The 21,489-nt window shown below is 37.1% G+C and overlaps 1 protein-coding gene across 1 annotated transcript in view; it reads left to right on the top strand.

Moving 5' to 3' along the window:
• TMPRSS15 (transmembrane serine protease 15) overlaps nt 1–21,489 on the top strand; it is a 121,145-nt gene that overhangs the window by 94,464 nt on the left and 5,192 nt on the right. The window contains exons 19-24 of the mRNA XM_045036720.1: nt 1,951–2,046; nt 6,276–6,325; nt 6,504–6,678; nt 15,348–15,529; nt 16,780–16,875; nt 20,426–20,565. Coding sequence (XP_044892655.1) covers nt 1,951–2,046; nt 6,276–6,325; nt 6,504–6,678; nt 15,348–15,529; nt 16,780–16,875; nt 20,426–20,565 — 739 coding nt within the window. The remainder of the gene's footprint in view (nt 1–1,950; nt 2,047–6,275; nt 6,326–6,503; nt 6,679–15,347; nt 15,530–16,779; nt 16,876–20,425; nt 20,566–21,489) is intronic.

The raw sequence follows: 21,489 nt of genomic DNA on the forward strand, positions 1-21,489 counted from the left end.
TAGGCAATTTGCATTTCTAATATATTCTCTGCTGCTTGCCTGGAGAACATACTTTGGAAATCCTTGGTCATGGAGAGTCAAGAACATATAAAACTACCTAGAAGAATGTCCAACACATGTAGGAATTCAGCAGAATAAGGACACTGGCAATATGACCAAAAACAATAAAAGAGAGAGTCTAAAAGAGAGAACAGATAGTAACTAAGACCCACCCTTGCAGCAAAGATGAGCACAATCAAACAATACTAAGGATGTTTCTGAAGCCTCAAGCAAAGTCAACTCAATGAGAGCCTCTTCAGATTGGATAGGTATTCCTTGATAGTCTGAAAAGCCAAGACTGGTGTGATGAATTCTACCAAAAGCTGCAACAATGGTAAATTCAAAGTCCTCTAAGATCTGTTTTGATGCACACTCTGTCTTCCCTAAATATGGGAGTCCTTAAATATAATGTTTCTGCATTATTGTCCTTCCTGGGCAGAGCATTTCTGACTTCTACACCCCTGCCTGTTGTGAAGTCCTTATGCCTATTCGGTTTTTCTGAACTATAACAAATACATTTTACATAAATACTTAAATAAGATGATGCTTCTTTTTCTCTAGAGGGAATATCTTAATCTTTAACAATAACAGTAACAGCACTTATTCTCCCTTTGGCAAATTCATTTTGGGTATTATTAAATGAATAGTCATTGATTTGTGTGCTAGAGTTACTTTTATCTGTTTATAAAGTTAAAGTGCAACATGCTGAATTCTGGGACATTAAATACAGGCTCCATTGTTCCAGTTCTCTGTTCAGTGGATGAAAGGTAGGAAACAAACACTTTCAGTTTTTTTTAAGATGCTGTCCCATCTGAAAGAGACAGGAAACACTCTCAACCTCTTTTCTTCTTATTGATCACAACAGTCATGGGTGTTCCCTTGGAAATTCCCTACACACAGACAGAAAAGGGCCAGTGTTGGCGACTGTCTAGGCAAGACATCGGACCTTCTTTTGAAGTGCAGTTGGTGGAAACTTCATGTTATTCCAAAAGATAAGAACTGCATCCTCTCCTTGCCAACCGGCAGAAGTTAGCAGGAATCAGGATGTTTCCAATCAAAATGCATATTTTTATATGAGGATTAAAATCTGGGATAAATAGAAGGCAGGAAAAAAAGATTAGGAAGTAAGAAGCTAAATGTTTCCAGCTAAACCTACGGAAGAGGGTCAGGATGATTGAGAGAAATCTTCAGTTAAGTTTCACAGTGGAGAGTGTGGATATAACATGTTTTCAGGGATAAAAAAGACTAGAAATTTAATGTCTTTTGTTACATGCAGAATGTCTCTTTCTCCATCTCATGCTAGCCCATGAGTTTAGAGTTAGAGGGCCAGGCTACAGACTCCCTTTTTAGAGCAGTCACGTCGCTTCTGGCTTTAAATTAGGACTTGTTAGACTTTAAATTGAATGAGATACCGAGAACAAAGCAACATTTGGAAAAGTAAACACTGAAGACATTCTTTTTCTAGGTTGTTCTCAGGCAACATGCATTTTTTAAAAGATGGATTACACTCAACAGGAAAAAAGTTTAATAAATTATGGTGCAGCAATTCTATGAGGTTGTTATTAAAATTGATCATTATGGAATTTATTGAACATAGAAGAGTCAAATGAAAAAATCAGATACTCAAGTGATGCATGCACTGAATTTTAACTTTGTTAAATAATATATGAGCATGAAAACAAGAACTAGAGGGATTACACAAAAACTTAAATTACGTTTTATGTTATTATGGATGATTCTGATCTGTACCATCTTTTAGACAGCAAAACTTTTGAAGGGTTATATTAAAATGTTCATCTTTTTTTTGTATGGAATCCCATCATTTCTTTCAATGTCCACAGCAATAAATAACTATAAATTAAGGTTTTGGTTCTTTGTGTTTTTGTTTTGTCTCTATGTGTTTTTCCCTAGGAGTGGAAACTCATCGATGCCAATCTTCTCTACTGGAAGTGGACCATTTGTAAAATTAAACACAGCCCCTAATGGCAGCTTAATACTAACACCAAGGTGGGTCCCAAAATCTGTTCTTGGACTAATTTGTACATGGACTGGAAAGAAGATAGATTTTAAAACTAATCAGATTTTAATGCCACCACATACTAGCCATATAATCTTAAAAGTTATTTAATTTTTTTATTATTCAGGTAATCTCAAATACTACCTAACTGATCCTACCTGATAACATTATCTAACCCTCATGTATATGGTAAGGCAGTCAAATGAGATATTGCATATAAAATTGTGCAGCACATAGATAGAGATTCAATAAGTTTACTTCTATACCCTTTCTATCCTTACCTTCAAATTCATTAAGAAGTAAATCCCAAAGAAAAAAATTCTGAGAGTTGGGATAAATTGGTCCAATGTTAGTCAGACTAAAAAGGGTGACACAAATTAGTTATCAAGAAAAGAGAAGAGAGGGGCGAAAGTCATAGTATTTAGCAAATAGAACATGAATATTGAGGGAAGGAGTCTAGACTTCTAGTTGTGCCTGCATATTCTCTTATGCTCTTTAAAATTAGGTTATTTTGGGGCTCCTGGATGGCTCAGTAGCTTAAGCATCCGACTTCAGCTCAGGTCATGATCTCGCAGTCTGTGGGTTTGAGCCCCCTGTCAGGCTCTATGCTCTCAGCTTGGAGCCTGAATCCCACTTGGATTCTGTCTGTCTGTCTGTCTCTCTCTCTCTCTCTCTCTCTCTCTCTGCCCCTTCCCTGCTCATTCTCTCTGTCTCTCTCTCTTTCTCTGTCTCTCTCTCTTTCTCTCTCAAAAATAAACATTAAAAAAAGTTTTAAATTAGGTTCATTTTTATAATTTTTACTACTGTTTAAAAAGCAACCTCCTTCCTGTATTCAAACGTCTATTTTATCTTAAATTATGTCATTTCTCCTGTTTGGGCATTCATGATATTTTTTTTGGTTGAGATTGGCTTTTGAATTTTAAAGTTCCATTAAAGACCAGCTGCAGGTAGGAAGAGAGTAACTTCAAGAAGCCATAACTACAGACAAAGATTTAAGATGTCATTGCTGGTACATTAGCTAGCAGTTTTTTTGTATAACATACTTAATGGTAAAAAATGAAATTATGTAATTATTCAGCTATTCATGAAACATTATATCTGTGAGCTCAACCAGTAAAGCAAATTGATAAAGGAGTATTTTCAGTACCAAGGACTTTGCAATTGAATGTTTTATATGAATGTTTGCTGGGCCTTGACTGATATTATTAGTCTCATAAGGGGTGAAGCAAAGCATTTTCAAATGAGAAAGCAGATTTCTAGATTTCCTTCTATAAGCATGTTTAAATTTACATTAGCATTGTAGATCAAAAGCAATTTGTACACCGAAAATTTCTTTTGTTTATATCTTATAGACTTTAAGGATAAGAAAAAGAACAAAGGAAAAAATATTTTTAAAAATTCATCTCAATTATGTGCATGTTTCAGAGCAGAAGTCTGTTATTCCATGCTTATCAACAAAATGACAGTATCATTGATGTCCCTATTGTGTGTATGTTTATGTTATTGTATGCGTGCTATGTTGTTGTACATATGCTATGTTATTGTATGTATGCTTATGTTATCATATATATGCTTAGTATTACTCTACTCTAAGGCCTAGGAAACTAAAGCATGACCTGGACGTGCTCACAAATCCATAGGCAACCCCACGTTCCTCTATTTTCCACTCTACCTTGCAATCTTCTAAATTGCCAAAGGCAACAGCTCACTTTAAATAACAATTCTGGAAGAGGCGCTTGGGTGCCTCAGTTTGTTGAGCCTCTGACTTTGGCTCAGGTCATGATTTTGGGTTTGTGGGTTCAAGTCCCAGGTTGGGCTCTGTGCTGACAGAGCAGAGCCAGCTTTAGATCCTCTGTCTTCCTCTCTCTGCCCCTTCCCTGTTCTCTCTCTTTCTCTTTCTCTCTCTCTCCCTCTCTCTCTCTCAAATAATAAAAAAAAAGAAAAAAAAACTAAAAAGAAAAAAATAAATAGCAGTTCTAGAAAGGAGAAAGAAAGAGAAAGCATAGCCAATAAACGAGAAAAAAGACCATGTTGATGGGCATACATGGGAGAGAAACATTTATTTTGTCAATACAATAGATATAAACCCATCCATTTATATCACAATAGCCCCTCAACTAATGGGGCTGAGAGAAAGACATAGGATCCTGCCCTTGTCTTTCTTCCTGTCCAGAGGGCTGACCTAGCTCTGATTCCAGGACCAAAGGCCGGGACAATAATTCTGTTTCCCTCCAATCTCTCTAAATATACCTGGGCAAAGTGTGGAGTCACTGCTCATTCTGACCAGAGACTAAGGCATTTATTCCTCTACACTGAGAAACTGCATGTGTGTGTTTATGCATGAAAAGTTTGACTGGCTGAAATGCATGGAGAATGAGGGGCAAAGTTCAGGTCCATTTTCTGGTTAATTTAATAGTTACTTTTTATTTTAAAAGTTTATTTAAGCTTTTCTATGCTTGCTAAAAAGAATTTCATCAGTTTTGTCCATACCACAGAGTATTAGGCATCTTTAATATCTAAGAATGCTGAACCATTTTGAATATGGATTTTCACTGATGAGTACTATAGATAGAGAAAGAGTTTGGATGAACTTGAAAGTATGTTGGAAAGCATTCTAGAAACTGCTTTTCTCCAAACGATGAGTATATAATAGAAGGGGAGTTCATTATGACTATATATTGATATACCCATATTTAGATGGATATACATGCGTGTGATGTGGTTGTGGATATGGGGGGGGGGGGGTGGTTCGGAGCCCACGACCAAGAAAAAATTCTTAAGACCTTCTCTGGGGCAAAACAGTAATTTTATAAAAGGATGGGGACAGGACCCATGGGCAGGAAGAGCTTCCCCAGGATTGTGAAGGGTGACTGATTATATACTTGGGAGCTGGGGGAAGTAAAGGCAATGAGGAGTTTCCAAAAGGACTTTTATATGGAGGCCTAGCTGTTGTCAGTCTCTAGCAAAGCATTAACATTAAGACATTAGGGAGTTCCTGGAGAAATGTTGTCCTCCTCTGCCTCAAGCATTTGTCAATAGGCTGCAGGTTATAAGGAAATTTATTTGATCTACCATTTCCTTCTGCCTTGGTTTCCCACATCACATCCACATTGCTTATTAATAAAATATAAGTATATTTTCTTTTATTTCAATTGAAGTTACCTTCTATTCTAAGTGATATGTCAATTGGACAGTATGAATGCACGTGGTTTCAAATAAGCCTTATCATGTATGTTCCAGAAACACTGAATTGCTTTGATTGTACTTGTGATCGCATATGAATTTTGGGTCTTGATTTGTGTTTTTGTTTTGTTTTTACCTGAAATTTCAAACACCTAAGTAATATGCACAATATATGTAGCTACATATATAAATAGAAATTATTAAAGTTATATATGTGTGTATGTGCTTGTTTCAATGTGACCAGTATCTGCCCTGGCAGAATCAGGAAACAATGTGGGAAAGTACTTTAATTCCTTGTATTATACTGATCTCTAGTGGTCAATAAGTATAACACATTTTTTAACTCTTCCTTTGTTTAAATTTTTGTTTAACATAGAATTCTTGGCTTTGAAAAAAGTTGGTATCCAAGTATTTAAACAGGTAGTGAGTTTTTAAATTATTTATGCCTATACTTCGTCTTATATTTTGCTGTTTATATGTTTATCTCCCTTGAAAGCAGGGCCTGTGATTCATCAATCAGTGAATTTTCTGAATGAGGTACACAGCCTCACACACAATGCGAGGCATTTATAGTTGCCTGATTAGCAATACTGAGACATGTTCTGTATTATAGAATGATGATATCCAAGGTTGGTTCAAGCAAACTAACAATAACTATCATTTATTGAATGTTCATTGTGTGTATGGCACAATAACTCCAGTTTATTTAACTTCTCACAAAACTCCAACAAAGTAACTACTATTGCTCCCATTTTATGGATGACAAAACTGAATCGCAGGGACACTAAACAACTTATCCAAAATCACAAAATGTAAGTGGTAGAGAGTTAAGGGCTCAAACTCCGTTCTATTTGACTTTAAACTGAGGATTTTCCTGCTGTGCGTGTCAGCGTCCCCACATTTCATATAACCTACTTACATCTGAAGGTTAATTCTACTAAAAAAATAAGATAATAAGATTAAAATAGATACACTATACTTTGTTTCAAAATGTTAGGTGCACACTTTCTGAAATATAATTGTTCTTCTATTACAGTAAACAGTGTTTACAGGATTCACTGATTCTGTTACAATGTAACCAAAAACGTAAGTAAATATTTTGTCATGTTTTCTTCCTTCATGCCTTCCGTTTAAAATTCCGAATGGAGTTGGTCTATCACTATTTTGTAGTGATCCACTAAATTTTCGTAAGCAAAGGAAATCCACCAAAATAAAATAGATTTATTTTAATTCACTTATTTTATTTCTTCATTTATTTTAATAGCATGTGGGAAAAAACTAGTGACTCCACGAGTCAGCCCAAAGATTGTTGGAGGAAATAATGCCAAAGAAGGAGCCTGGCCCTGGGTCGTCGCCCTTTATTACAACGGCCAACTGCTCTGTGGTGCATCTCTCGTCAGCGACGACTGGCTGGTGTCGGCCGCCCACTGTGTGTATGGGTGAGTGTGACATCACAGTGGCTTCTCCCAGATGAGGTGACCACAGCAGACACTCTGCATGCCATTTCCTGCAGCCTCACAAAATCATCCCCTCAGGGAAATGTTCCTGCCATTCTGACATTATATAGTACCATTTTTCCCATTAAAATCATATATAAACATAGAGAACGCTAAATTAAAAATCAATTCTTCATTAGATACTTGCATCAAGCATTATGTTTCCTACATACATGAAAATTGAAATTCATACGTACACAAGGTAAGCACTTTTAAAGGCATGAAATTCGTATTTAATGCATAAATTGTGCTGGTTATCGTTCAATCAGGCCAATAGCATCAGAAATTGTCAGTATCAAAAAAAAAAAAAGCACGTTCAAATAGCCCTTAAGTGACTAATAAACTGTGTTCTAGAAATTCATGGGTAAGGACTTTGTTGTGACTTAGAATAAAAATATTTCCTTCTCAAGTCACATCTAGTTTGATGCTACCCATAACTGAATCTTAGAAACAATATCAACCATATCTAACTCTTGTTTTGTTATGTAGTATGACAAAATACGTGTTGAATTCTAGGATCTGTCTTCTCCTTCTAGAAGCAGCCATTCCCAAAGCAGTGCCACAGGGAAAAAAACAGAGAGAGTGGAGGGACGGGGAGAAAAGGAGGAGAAAAGAACTATTCTTGGGCCCAAGAACGTGTTAATTCTCTGCTTCTGCCTGAAAGAAGGCACCTTCTTAGGTAGTCTTATTCTGACACTTCTGAATTAGGCCCAAGTAAAAGGTAGCTTCCTCATAGAAGATTCATAAGCCCTGATCCTAAGGTAATTTACTGACCTTAATTGAGTAAAAGGAACCTCCAGAGAATGGCCTGAGTTATGAGGATTAGAATAAGCCTCTGTGGCCAGTGTCCAGAATCTCTGAGAAATGAAGCATGTGTGCTCAGGAATGTAAGATATAGCTATAATCAGATCAAAAGACTAACTCCCTACCAACCCAGATAGTGAAAGTTCTTTGATGGATGGAGACAAATTGTCAGATGCAGAAGGTTATGATGTTGTTTGGGAGACGGGGGCGGGGGGCAGAGTATTAAAGGATTGATCCCATTGGACCAGTGTGAGGGCAAACCTGAACTCAGAACCCGAGGAATCTGAAATAAGGACCCATAGCCAGAGCTGGACTAATCACCTGGGCTCCAAAAGGACTACCCAAGTTACTGCCCATCTACATCCAAGCTCTCTATTCTATGCATCACACCTTGTATCTAGATGAGTAAACTACAGCCTGTCCCATAGCTAAACTGCACCTTCGTGACTCTGCTGCCTCTCGATAATAATATTTTAATCTGTTTTCAGCCACACCACAAAAAAATGTCCATAGCAGTCAATATTTTCCCATCCCCTGTTAAACATGAATTTAACTTTTACCTGTACATAACCTATACCTTCAGATGCCACAGGTGGGTAACCTATATCCCAATTTATAAGCGAAAGGTATCCTTACCTACAGATTCATTGTTTTTTATTGCACAGAGATGGGTCTTATTAAGTTAGCAACCTCCCATATTAACCTTGGATTTGGTAAATTAGTCCGTTTGATGTTCTTGCAGAACATATGCTTTCTAAATGTCAACCAGGCTTACAGTAATATTAGTGGCATCTTTCATTTATCTACCTTACAGATGTACTTGTTGTAGGTCAATGATACCAATATCATAGCTTTTTAAACCACAAATATTCAAACGAAATAGAAAAGCAGTTTGGTCTACTATAAACACATGTTTAGTTATATAGGACATAAAATGTCTTTTCACACAGCTTCAATCAGAACACAAGCAAACAAGTGTAAACTGTAATAGAATTGTGATGAATTCAAACTCATCCTCACCAACCTTGCATTTTGCTCTCCTTACCCATTCAGTTGTATTATTTCTTCTTTCCCAAAAAATGTAAACCTGGTCCAGGCGTTTTAATCTGCAGGTGGTTAAATGGTTTAATTGGACAGCTCTTCTCTGTCTACCACAGTCCACACTCCTATTCCCATCCATCAGCCACAGTGTTCCTGGATGTAATTAAGCTTCCTTATGCCTGTTCTTTTTCTCTGTCACCGATTTGTCTTCTTTTCCAACCTTAAAACAGAGATTTGGAGAGTATGGACCAACTTTACTGTGCCTTAAAAGGAAGGTTGACTTTAAACCAGAGGATAGAATTTTGATCCTACTTACGCTACCGACTTCATGTGACTTGGTATCTCTGTTTAGGTATCCTCACCCACAGGGGGTTCCTAAGGATGTCCACCCCCTAGAGTGATTATCAGGACGAAAGTAAGATGATGCAATACTTTTGCGTACTGTGAATTACATAAATGTGCAATAAAAATTTTATTGTCCTCCTGTTCCTGTGCAGAAAAGGTCCAGAGTCTGATTCTTGCCCAGGAGACATTCAGCATATTTATTTTCTAAACTTTTTATAGTGCTATAATTTCAAACACAAACAAAAATTGCAAATACTAGCACAGAGAACTCTTATGTACCTTCACTGAGATTCATCAATTGCTTACATTTTACGCTATGAAAACTTTCTTATCTTTCTCTCCAATCTGGAGAAATATTCTTTCATTCTCTCCAATCTGGAGAAATATTTATTTTCTGAATCTCTTTATAGTGTATTAGACACTGTGCCCCTTTACTCTGTATGTTTACTAAGAACAAGGATATTTTCCTACATAATCACAGAAAGTCATGGACATTTAACATTAATGCAATACCACTATCTAATCTATAATATGTGTTCATTTTTGTCTACTGTCCTAAATATGCCCTTTATAACCTTCCTGGTTTGTTTGTCAGTTTGCCACCCAAGAACCAATCCAGGATAATGCACTGCATTTTGTTACTATAACTCTTTCATCTTTTTCAATCTGGAATAGACTTTCTGCCAGGCTTGCTATCTTTATGTCTTTCTTGTCTTTGATATTTTTTATTACAGCAAGTTATTTTATACAAAGTCCTCATATTTGGTGAAACCCTTTAAGCTTGCCCCCGCGTTGGTCTTGATGTATGTTCATTCTTTGAGAATTTCTTTACTTTCTGCAAAATAAGATGTTCCCGATTCATTTTGTGCTTCTTCCCCCCTAGTCCTCAAATCAAACTTTCTAAGAAACCCCAGTTCTGTTTAGGTAATTTTAGTTTCTTCTACATTTTACAAATCAAGATCTTGTGTGCTCCTTGCTACTGCTGGTGTGTCGAGCTCCTAGACCCTCTCAATAGATACAGCCATATACCTATAAATATGAACTCAAAGTGACAGCTCCAATGAAAATAGATTGCCGCAAGATGCATTCTAGCTCATCTCCAATAATGAGAAACCTGTTCCTACCATCCACAAAATATTTATGGATTTGTTCAAGCTTAGAACACAAGTAGTTTGAGAATTGCTAACCCTGCTGCTGTTAAGCAAACTCACCACCTAGAGTTTAATACTTGTTTTTTCCCACTGACAGAGAGCAACTGCATAATCTTAAGTGCACAATTTGATGAGTTTTGAAAAGGCATATGCCTGTGTAACCCACACTCCTATCAAGACATGAAACTTTCCGTCACATGCAGAATTCTCTTATTCCCCCTTCCCAATCACCATCCCTGCTTCCAGAAGCAACCACTACTCAGCCTCTTGGGTGGACAGGTATATATAGATTTATACTCTGGATCACAGCTATTAAATTGACATACATCAATAATGAAATTATCCGTAGAGAGGCCTCTTGCCAATCTCCCGTTCTTTAATTTAGCTCTTTAGAGATGACCAAATACATTTATTTCATTCCTTATTGAAATAATTCATTATTCAATATTACTATGATACCATATGATACTTAAAGTACTAAAACTGACCAGTATTATCCCATTTAATCTAGCTCCTCTTTTCTTTTAAAATTACCCCTGATATTCTTGAAAACATTTTTTTTCAAGTTTTTATTTATATTCCAGTTATTTAACAAACAGTGTAATATTGGTTTCAGGAGTATAATTCAGTGATTGATCACATACATACAACACCCAGTGCTCATGACAACAACTGCCCTCCTTAATGCCCATCACCCATTTAGCCCATACCCCTTCCACCTACCCTCCATCCACCCTCAGGTTGTTCTCTATGGTTGAGTCTGTTTTCTGCTGTGCCTCTCTTTTTCCCCCACTATGCTCATCTGTTTTGTTTCTTAAATTCCACATATGGGTGAAATCACATGGTATTCGTCTTTCTCTGACTGACTTACTTCATTTAGCATTATGCCATCTAGATCACATTTCATTCTTTTCGGTGGCTAAGAAATATTCCATTGTATATATATCTACCACATCTTCTTTACCCATTCATCAGTCGATGGACCTTTGGGCTCTATTCCTTGAAGACTTTCTTACTCTCTGACAGCACCATATTTCAGAGGCATTTTACTTTTTCCTTGCCTTAAAAAATGGAATTGAGTATCCTCATGGGAATCTTTTTTCCATTCAGTGGAGAATAATAACAGAGACCTAAAATGCTGTGCTGGGGGTAAACGTTGGGGTTGGCCATGGGTGGACTTGACTAAAGTACCATCTTTGCTAATGGTAGAACAGAAAAATATTGCAATTCAGAGTTACAGGTTCCCACTGATTTTTCTTCCTTTCGGCATATCATCTTGCTCTATCATAACTGTCTTACCATATTTACTTTTTACCACAATGAAAGTCCCATACTCTGAGTAGGGAATTTATTTATACACCAGCACATGGCAACCTAGAGTGGGCATAGTGTTAGTCCTCCCATCTGGTGCAGCATCGAAGGAGCACCTGCCGTGCACCAGGAAGTGTGCTAGTCTTTAAGGTTATAGAAGTCAAGAATACATGCCTTTCTGTTGCCCCCAAACCTGTGCCTTTCTTTCTTTTGCTACTAAGAAACATATTTTGCTTGAACAAGGCAGGCACAGGCGAAATGCAGCAGAAATTCAACCAACGTTCCCTACCTTAAGGTACTCACTTCTGCCATCTTTAGTCTGTGCCAGATTGGGACTTGCCTATCCAATGGGCTATTTCCTGTTCCATCCGCACCTGTCTTCTGTCCTATAGCTTTTTCTTGTGTCACTAGAATGCAGATATTTTGAGACAAATATGTTTTTAAAACATAATAAGTACCCCTTCCTCATCTACACTGATTTTTCTGAGGGCTTTCTTTCTCTGTCTTAGCTTTGGGTGAATGGAAAAGCCAGGGAGGATTCTGTATTGCTCATTATCCCAACAGTAATAACAAAGGGCAGATTCTTGAGTCCCACTCCAACTTTCCAAATTAGAATCTCTGGAAGTGGAAATTAGGAATCAAGATTTTTAGCAAAATTCTTCAGGTGATACATAAAATTGAGTACCATTGGCTATAACTTCTGTATTCTCAAGCCTTTCTTCTGAGAGAAGGCACTAAGATTGCAATAGGATGTAGTTGTTCTAATGGTGCTTGTGCTGATGTGGGCTTGTGGTGGGGAAGCTAAGCACATAGACATGAAAAGCTATGTGGAGTAAGACTTGAGGGAGAAATGCAAATGATAAGTTGGAGGGGTATCTCCTTCCTATAGTACGGTCTATAGATACAGGAGAAATAAAAATATGAAAAAAAGGCTATTTTCCGTGTAGTGCTATAACAACTTCAGAAATCATTAAGAATGTGTCAGATTAATATTGCTGTAACTTGTATTTAATTAGACCAGTAGCTTGAAGCATATATGTTTAATTTTCACAGTTCACGCATCATGGATTGGTTTTCTACTTCAAACCTTAAAATAACAAGACAAAATGGTGATTACTAAGCTTTGTGCTGCCTCCAAGCTCCCTCATATCAGTAACTAATATTTATTGTTCTCAGAAGGAGTATAGTACTTATAAAAGACAAGAATTTGCGAGGTTAGGGGCATCTAGGTGGTTTTGTCAGTTAAGCATCTGACTTTGCCTCAGGTCATGATCTCATGGTTCATGAGTTTGAGTCCTGCATCAGGTGAGCTCCCACCCTGCTTTGGGTGAGCCCCTCTTGTCTCTCTCTCTCCCTCTCTCTCTGTTTCTCTGCCCCTCGTTCACTTGTGCCCTCTCTCTCGTTCTCAAAAGAAAAAAAAAAAAGAACAGAATTTAGGAGGTTAGCTATGGAACTGCATTATTTTATCATTGAGTTAAACCTATAGCGAATAACTGCATTATCTGTCTGAACTTTCATGTAAGTTTTGCTGAAGATAAAATATGTAGAAAGCACTTAAGAAGACAATCCTATCATTTTTGAAAATAAATACATTCTGGCAACTTTAAAATTGAACCTCTGTAATGGGCTCATACGACTTTTGAGCAGATTTTGATAGTTATTTTTTCAACATGATACCATTAATGTGATTAATATTATTTATGATATGAAATATTAATATTAAAAATTGTTTATGTAAAATATAATGATAATGCAAAATGTAAAGCGTATAAGTAGATATAATTGAATGTAAAGTAAGAAACATGGTGTGGTAATTGTAAAATCAATTTTTTGTAAATATTAGGTATATATTAAATGTTTAATAAAAAACACAATTCTTTTTTTTTTCTAATTTTTTTTTCAACGTTTATTTATTTTTGGGACAGAGAGAGACAGAGCATGAACGGGGGAGGGGCAGAGAGAGAGGGAGACACAGAATCGGAAACAGGCTCCAGGCTCCGAGCCATCAGCCCAGAGCCTGATGCGGGGCTCGAACTCACGGACCGCGAGATCGTGACCTGGCTGAAGTCGGACGCTTAACCGACTGCGCCACCCAGGCGCCCCAAAAACACAATTCTTAAAAAAGAGTAGCTACCTGTTACCCATCAACCGTAACAGGTATACTAATCAAGAGACAACCATGACCAGCTGAGCTTTAGGAAACATGTTTAAATATGTGATACAGCAATAAGTTTAGAGCTAGGACACCAGGAAAGAGATTTCATTCTATCCTGTCTTTGAGTAGGCCAGTGTGGGCAGGGGAGTCCCAGGGTACGGTGGGAGTGCATGCAGGCAGAATGTCTGAAAACATCAATGTGTCCAGTTTGACCAGTCCAGTCAGTACTGATGATTCCTCTGACCCAGACAGGAAGAATCAAAAAGCCCTCTTGACAAGCAAACAGGGCCTCTACAGCACCATAATACCCTCCTGGCCCGGCATCTGGGCACGTAAGGAGCTATCACCAGCCCCTAAGAGCAGACACATCCTCCCTACCTGAGCCCAGATAATTCAGTGGCAGATCCTATCTCTCTCCCAACCCTACCCTCATGTTCTCAACCCTGCCCACAGAACCCTACCCATGGCCACTGGAGGCACCCCAGTATGCTGGTGCAGATGCAGCCTCTGAGGTCAGACAGCCCCAGTTCAAGTTTCTGCCCCACCACGTAAATTGTCAGTACCCAGTTTGTTCTTGTTGTAAAATCCATAGCACTGAAGCAAAAATGAAAAGAGTTGATGCGAAGTGCAGGGCACTGGCCTTGGCACAAAATAAGTTGTCCATAAATGGGTGTTAGGCTATTTTAATGCAGTGTGGTTATCCGTGGATGTCGCCTGGATGCTTGGGCATTCATTGGCTTTACTGATGACTGTGACTTAATCAAACATGATCCTTTCTTTAATTTAAACAAAATAATGAATAGACAGGTAAAAAGGTGAACAAATGGACTTGAAATAACTTCATGCCCTTTGTGTATTTGTAAGTGATTTGGATTCTAACAGTTGAAATGCCACATTAAACGAGGCACTTGTAACTATGAAGAATTAAATCACTAGCTCTGCTAAAATTGCAGTTACTGAATTTTGACTTCATTGTGAATATGGCTTAAATGGCTTAATTCCAGCTATTCACCAGTAGTTTCTTGGTGTGAAGATGTTGCAGGCCAAAAGCACATTTAGAAGTCCCTGCACACTTTCAAACTGTAACTTCATCTGCATATAACACAAATGTTAGCCTTGACCAATACATTATTAAAGGACATTACGTATGGAAAATTTTTCAACTTTGTTGCATATGAAAGTTACTCAAATTTTTAGGCTAGATTGTAAGCATCACAATAGGTTTTATTTGCTGATTTTAACTGTGTGTAAATTCAGTGAGCCGCTAAACAGGAGAGTTCTCCTGAAACCCCTTTCCCTTACTACCATAGCTGTTGTGGTTGCCTGAAGAAACCCTGGACCAAGATGCAATCTCTACAGTGGAATGTGATCTAAGGCGTGGTTCCCAAACGTGGCCATATGTTAGGATAAACTTAGAGATTTAATGTAAAAATAATATATATTTTTAAAGTCCTCTCTCCATTCTAGACTCATAAAATCAGAGATAGAGAAAGGGAAGCAGGCGACAGTGTTTTTTAAAAATACTCCAGGTGATTCTATTGTGAAACTGAAGTTGAGAACCACAATCGAGCTAGAGATCGAGATGATTTAAGATAAGTGATAGAAATTAGCACTAACTGAGGTTCTTTCTATGATCTGATCAGAAGAATAAAAGTTAAAGGAATGTTTTTAAAGACTGGTTCAGAGAAATTCAAGCATATTTTAGGATGGGCACAAATAGTTCTGAAATACCTACTACGAAGATCTGTAGAAAGTAACTGTGGTGGATGGAAAGTTCCTTATAATGTCTTTTTCATAATCTTCAGGAGAAATGTAGAGCCATCTAAGTGGAAAGCAATCCTGGGACTGCAGATGACATCGAATCTGACTTCTCCTCACATAGTAACTCGGTTGATAGATCAAATTGTCATAAACCCACATTACAATAAACGAATAAAGGACAGTGACATCGCCATGATGCATCTGGATTTTAAAGTGAACTACACAGGTAAAAGAAATCAGTTTTAGTCATCTTATCTGGCCAAATGCATTCAAAGTTAGATTTGAAATATTATTAGTACCAATGAATTAATAGTGCATAAAAGTTGGATAATTTGTTATAGAAATCATTATAACTTAAATGGAATTGGGGAATGGAGTGGAACATATTCAATTATCTTCATCAAGGTGTCTAAATCCAACTTTCTAGAAAGTTGGCCAGCAGAATAAAACATTCCAAGCTCTCTGTAATAGTAAACTCAAAGGAGCAGCTGGGAGAAAATAGGTCATTACAATGCATGCCTCCTGTATTTCTCAAAGAAAGGCAGGTCCATCTACCACAAAGGGCAGTGTAGGACAAACAGAGAAGAACATATATTCTAAGAGTAAAGTGAGTAAAAATTAAAATATCCATAGAATGAAGATTTTAAAGGAGTTTTAACAATATTAATAGAGTGGCAGCTGGAAGACTTCCTCCAAATACCTAGATAACATGCTAGAAATCATCTGAGGCAGTGAACTTTACACGAAGGGTTCTGCTCAACTCCATCCTTTACTCCAAAGACTTTTCCAACCCCCAGTGAAGAGAAAATGCTACCATTTCTGTGCTCTTTTGGAATTTGGTCTACATACACATTAGAACACTTATTAAAGGCAGACTATTAATTATGTAGCCCTGTCCTTGAAGGTAAGCACCATATCTTACTCATTTTTGTGTCTGCCCTGGGTCTTACATGTAGTGGGTGCTTAATAAATGTCAGGCAGCTTGTAAATTGTTGGAAAGGGGCTTTAAAAGTCAGTGACCAGTACTAATGCTTCCATAAGTACCCTGTAAAACAATCACCTAAAAGCTTTTTTAAATGTGGAGATAACTGAGGAAAATCAGAACATTTGTCCAAGTGTCTTAATTGACCCTAAAGAAGAGCCATACCAAGATTTTTACAGAACCGACACTGTAAATAGCATGATTACTTAAAATCAAATATAAATGACCAACTCTAGAACTAAGACCTTGTTTACATTATTAAAGAGTAATTAGGATACAATGTAGAAAAAGATCCCAAAAAGACCACTAGTGATACCTAGTCCATTATCAAAGAGTGCCTCCTGGAGATGCCTCTTTCCCCTAAGATTGATGTCTAAAAAATGTTCAAGCAACAAAAACAAAAATACAGGTTTTTTAGATAACGTGCTGAAAATAATTGATTTTTAAAATCTGTTAGAAATGCATGTATGTCTGTTCTTATTCTGTTTTTCCAGATTATATACAACCTATTTGTTTACTGGAAGAAAATCATGTTTTTCCTCCAGGAAGAATTTGTTCCATTGCTGGCTGGGGGAGGCTTATACATCAAGGTAAATTATCAGACTCAATAAAAAGAAAATGTCTACTACTAAGAAGTATGCTATTGCACTATCCTGTGAATATTTTCAATATTTTTTGCAACTCTTATAACAAGTTTTGCAATAGCTCTTAAAAGCACTGTCAGGTTTATATTCATATGGTGTGTATTTGTGTATATGTATCTATATATATCTATATATAGATATATATATATATATATATATATATATATATTTTTTAATCCAGGTTGTGTAGAACATATTATAAAACTATATTTTTTGGAAGAGAGTTCAAGCATTCCCCAAACTTAGTATGTAATTTTAGTATTATAAATACTCTGATAAAGAGAAAAGATACATCTATTTAAATGAATATTACAAAGGTTATAAAATTTACTTTTGTAAATCACATAGATAAAGTATGATCAAAAGCCAAATTATTACCTGTTTCATTTTCCAAATCAATAAAACTATCTTCATTTATCACATAAAGGCCTCATACTCACATTCCCTAAGAAATGAGAAAAGAATCCCTTTTAACTTCAACATTCTGACTCACTCTACTGATGAGCAGATTCAGATGTGGCATAAATCTTACACTGAAGACTATAAATTGACTCGTTAGCATTATTTAATAAGATGTTTTCCAAACACAGAAAAGATGCATATTAAAACTAACTGAACATATTTTTTTAAACACTCCAGTACTTTATTCTCTCTAAATATAACTACAAGCCATGTTGCTTTTGGATTCCTAATAGGAGTTATTCCATCTAGGACAGAATTTTGGCAACTTATTAAATATTAAGCAAAAAGGAAAGGCACTATATACTCTGGTGGAAGAACTAGGCCTCTTGAGTCCCAACAGATCGTGACCAAGATATTTAAAAATCTTAACTGTACAAGATGAAAAGCCACAGAATCGTGTGGAGAGATGCAGATACCAGAAGCAAAGCATCCAGAGTTAAAATTCCCATATTCCTTGTAAAAGAAAGCATGATGTTCTAAGTCAAATCTTTGCCTAATGATTTCGACAAAGGTTCTCCACTGTAATCACATTATGTTGCTGAAATGCCTCATGTCTTCTGTCCATAAAGTATATTGAAGTCAAAGACTGTATATTCTTGTATTTCCTCCACTTGAAAAATGCCATGATTTATTAAATTTGAAGCCTACAGAGTAAAAATGATTCCTAGATAGATATTTTCTCTATCAGACTTCAAACTAAAAGACATTTATGACCATGATGTAGACTCTTCAAAAACAAATTATCCACTAACAAAGTTTAAGACTCTTTATTCATAGGAAATGGGTATTTCTTTTAAGAGCTGAGTAAACTTCACTCATTTATTTATTGTTACTAAAGATATGCATTTAATTGGCTTAAGAAAGGTCGCTAAGAGTGGTATGGAGCCAAGGGAAATCTGCAGCTGTGATCAGTTTCATTTAGGAATAAATGGTCAGGTCACAATTAAATACTTCCTGGGTAATGGAAATTTTAATGAATTTTATGAATTTTGCCTTATGATTTCCAGATACCTAGTTGTGTAAAACCCAGTTCCCTTCCACCTTTTGAATATATTACACTAATCATCTAGGAAAACCATGAACATTGCTTTACTAGGAAGGAATGAAGTGATATTAGTTGACTAAATTAAGGCAATTAGTAAACTTAAAATAACTTTACGATATTTTTATGTATGTCTTTTTGTGTGCATTCTTAATTATCCTAATGGCAATTCACGTTGACAAATAAATATTAAATATAAAAATACTGCTCAAATTTTTCTTTACCGAAGAGTTTGTCCTAGACCCAACCATTTTTTGTTCCTTGACAAGTAGCAAAATTGCCTTTGACTTTATAATAGTTTACAATAAAAACTACTGGTCCATCCTCAATGAATGAATGGCATTGAGATGCTGAATTTCCTCCTCCATATTCACCTCTTTTACTAATGTTTTAAATGTTTATTTGAAAGAGAAAGAGAGAGGGGCGCCTGGGTGGCTCAGTCGGTTAAGCATCCGACTTCAGCTCAGGTCACAATCTCGTGGTTTGTGAGTTCAAGTTCTGCCTCGGGCTCTGTGTTGACAGCTCGGAGCCTGGAGCCTCAGATTCTGTGTCTCCCTCTCTCTCTGCCCCTCCCCTACTCACACTCTGTCTCTCTCTGTCTCAAAAATAAATAAACATTTAAAAAAATTTTTTTAAAAGAAAGAGAGAGAGAGAGAGAGCAGGCAGGGTAGGGAATGAGAGAACAGGAGAGAGAATACCAAGCAGGCTCTGTGCTGTTAGTGCAGAGCCCAGAACACGGGGCTCCACCACACAGTGCTCCATGTTCATAAACAATGAGATCATGACCTGAGCCAACATCAAGAGTCGGACACTTAGCCGACTGAGCCACCCAGGTGCTTCTCCATCTTCAGCTTTCAAAACCCATTGTCAGACTTCAAAAGTCAACCAGTGGTATGCTGTTGGAGTCACCGGCACCAGCCAGAAATTGCCGTTTGTGCATATCTCCTCCCAACTCCTGTTCACTGTCATGCTGGTACCTTGAAATTGGCCATGGTTGGAGTGTTTACATCAGGCAAATGATACGTATCGGGGATTTTTTTCTTGAAAACCAGTTGTTAAACATTAAACACACCACTGAGTCATACACACACACACACACACACACACGCACATTTGTTTCCTATCTTAGTGTGTGGATTAAACTTAAACTTAGCTGGAAATGAAATCACATACATTTTTGCAGCAACATTTACTGCAACATATGAAGTCACATACATTTAGCTGTCATATGCACTAAGTTATCATCAACCTTCTGCCTTTCTTGAGGAACCAAATAGAATTGCTAATTAGTAGAAAGTGCTTATCATGTACCTTTTCTGAGGCACTAGACAGACACCTGCTTGTTTCACATCCCTCTTGGGAGTAGTATTTCAGTAAACAGAGATCCATGCTTGCAGTAGATGAGTCATTTTATAAAAAGCATGGAAATACACTCTGTTACAAAATGGCTCCTTTCTCTTCACCTGCACGTGGATAACAAGCTGATTGCCCTTAGACCAGGGCACAGCTCATTTGAGCTTTGTCTTTTGCTCAGTGTGCACCTGCTCATTCACATAGCATCACAAAGTTGCTGAATGCCATTATGAGGGAGCACCTCTTCAGGTGCCAAATGAAAAGCCTCCTGGATTTCTGAGTTGTTGCTAATTTCTGTAAATGAAACGTTTTGTGTTGGTGGGCTTTTTTCCCCCATGAGCAATACTGTAACCATTTACAAATACTGAAAATGCCTAAAGACTGTCTAGTCCAATCCACCATTCCTGCTAGCCCTTGGGCACTAAAGAAGTACTTTACTGTTATCCATTTGGCAAGATCCACAGATGGGCTTTATTATGTGCTTTAAAATACTAAGGTTTAGCATTTAGTTCCATTATATATACACACAGTACTCGATAATGAGAGTGAACTGTTGGAATAAATAAGACTGATGGTGGCTCATTCAGTGATGCATGTCGATCACTTCTGACTGACTGGCTGCATTACCATTTTGAACAGGTCCTACTGCAAACATATTACAAGAAGCTAATGTTCCTCTTCTATCAAACGAGAAATGCCAGCAACAGATGCCAGAATATAACATTACAGAAAATATGGTATGTGCAGGCTACGAAGAAGGAGGAATAGATTCTTGTCAGGTAAATATGTAAAACTGCTCATCCTACCTTTCCAGAAAGCATTGCTAAGTAATCATTTGATTGCTTGACAATGATTAGGGAATAAAGAGATCGTCATTTCTTCTTTTACGAAAATGTGACTTTTCGTTTTTTATTTGTGGCCTACTTGCATAGAACTTCTGGGTGGATGTGAGCATTACAAATAAAACTAATTTTTAAACAAGTATTAAAATCGGATAGAGTCTTTAGAGACGAGGCATAAAACTTGAATATGTGAGATAGGTAAAATATGTAGTGCTGGTCCCACTGTTGACCTGAAGAGTATACATCTTAGCTAAATCAAATTCTAATTCTTTAAAACCCTATACAAACTTAAAACAAATAAAAAGTAAATCTGAAGGCCAATATCACCTAATGGCTTCTAATTTTCAACTCTTGTTTTTGAATATGGGCCAAAGGTCCAGTGACAAAAAATAATTTTTTTTGTAACAATCAAATTTTTTAGGTTTATTTATTTTGAGAGACAGCATGAGCAGGGGAGGGGCAGAGAGAGAGGGAGAGAGAATCACAAGCAGGCTCCACAGTATCAGTGTGGAGCCCAACATGGGGCTCAAACTCACAAACCGAGAGATCATAACCTGAGTGAAATGAAAATTCAGATGCTTAACCGGCTGAGCCACCCAGGCGCCCCTCCAGTGACAAGAAATAATTTCTGCACAAGAACCAACCTGGATAACCTGGCTAGAGCCAGTTTGCAGCTAACCACTTGTAGGAAGGTTAAAAAATAGAACTTACTCAACAGCCTGGCATAACTCTGGATCTGGAACACCTATGGTAGAATTTTCATCTTATCATCTACATGGCATTTTAGAAATGTAATAACATGAACTCACTGAATGCCAACACGGCAATATATTTGAAGTATCCATAGCTTTTGACTTGTGT

The sequence above is a fragment of the Felis catus genome, chromosome C2 (assembly GCF_018350175.1).
Source record: "Felis catus isolate Fca126 chromosome C2, F.catus_Fca126_mat1.0, whole genome shotgun sequence".
Lineage (NCBI taxonomy): Eukaryota > Metazoa > Chordata > Mammalia > Carnivora > Felidae > Felis > Felis catus.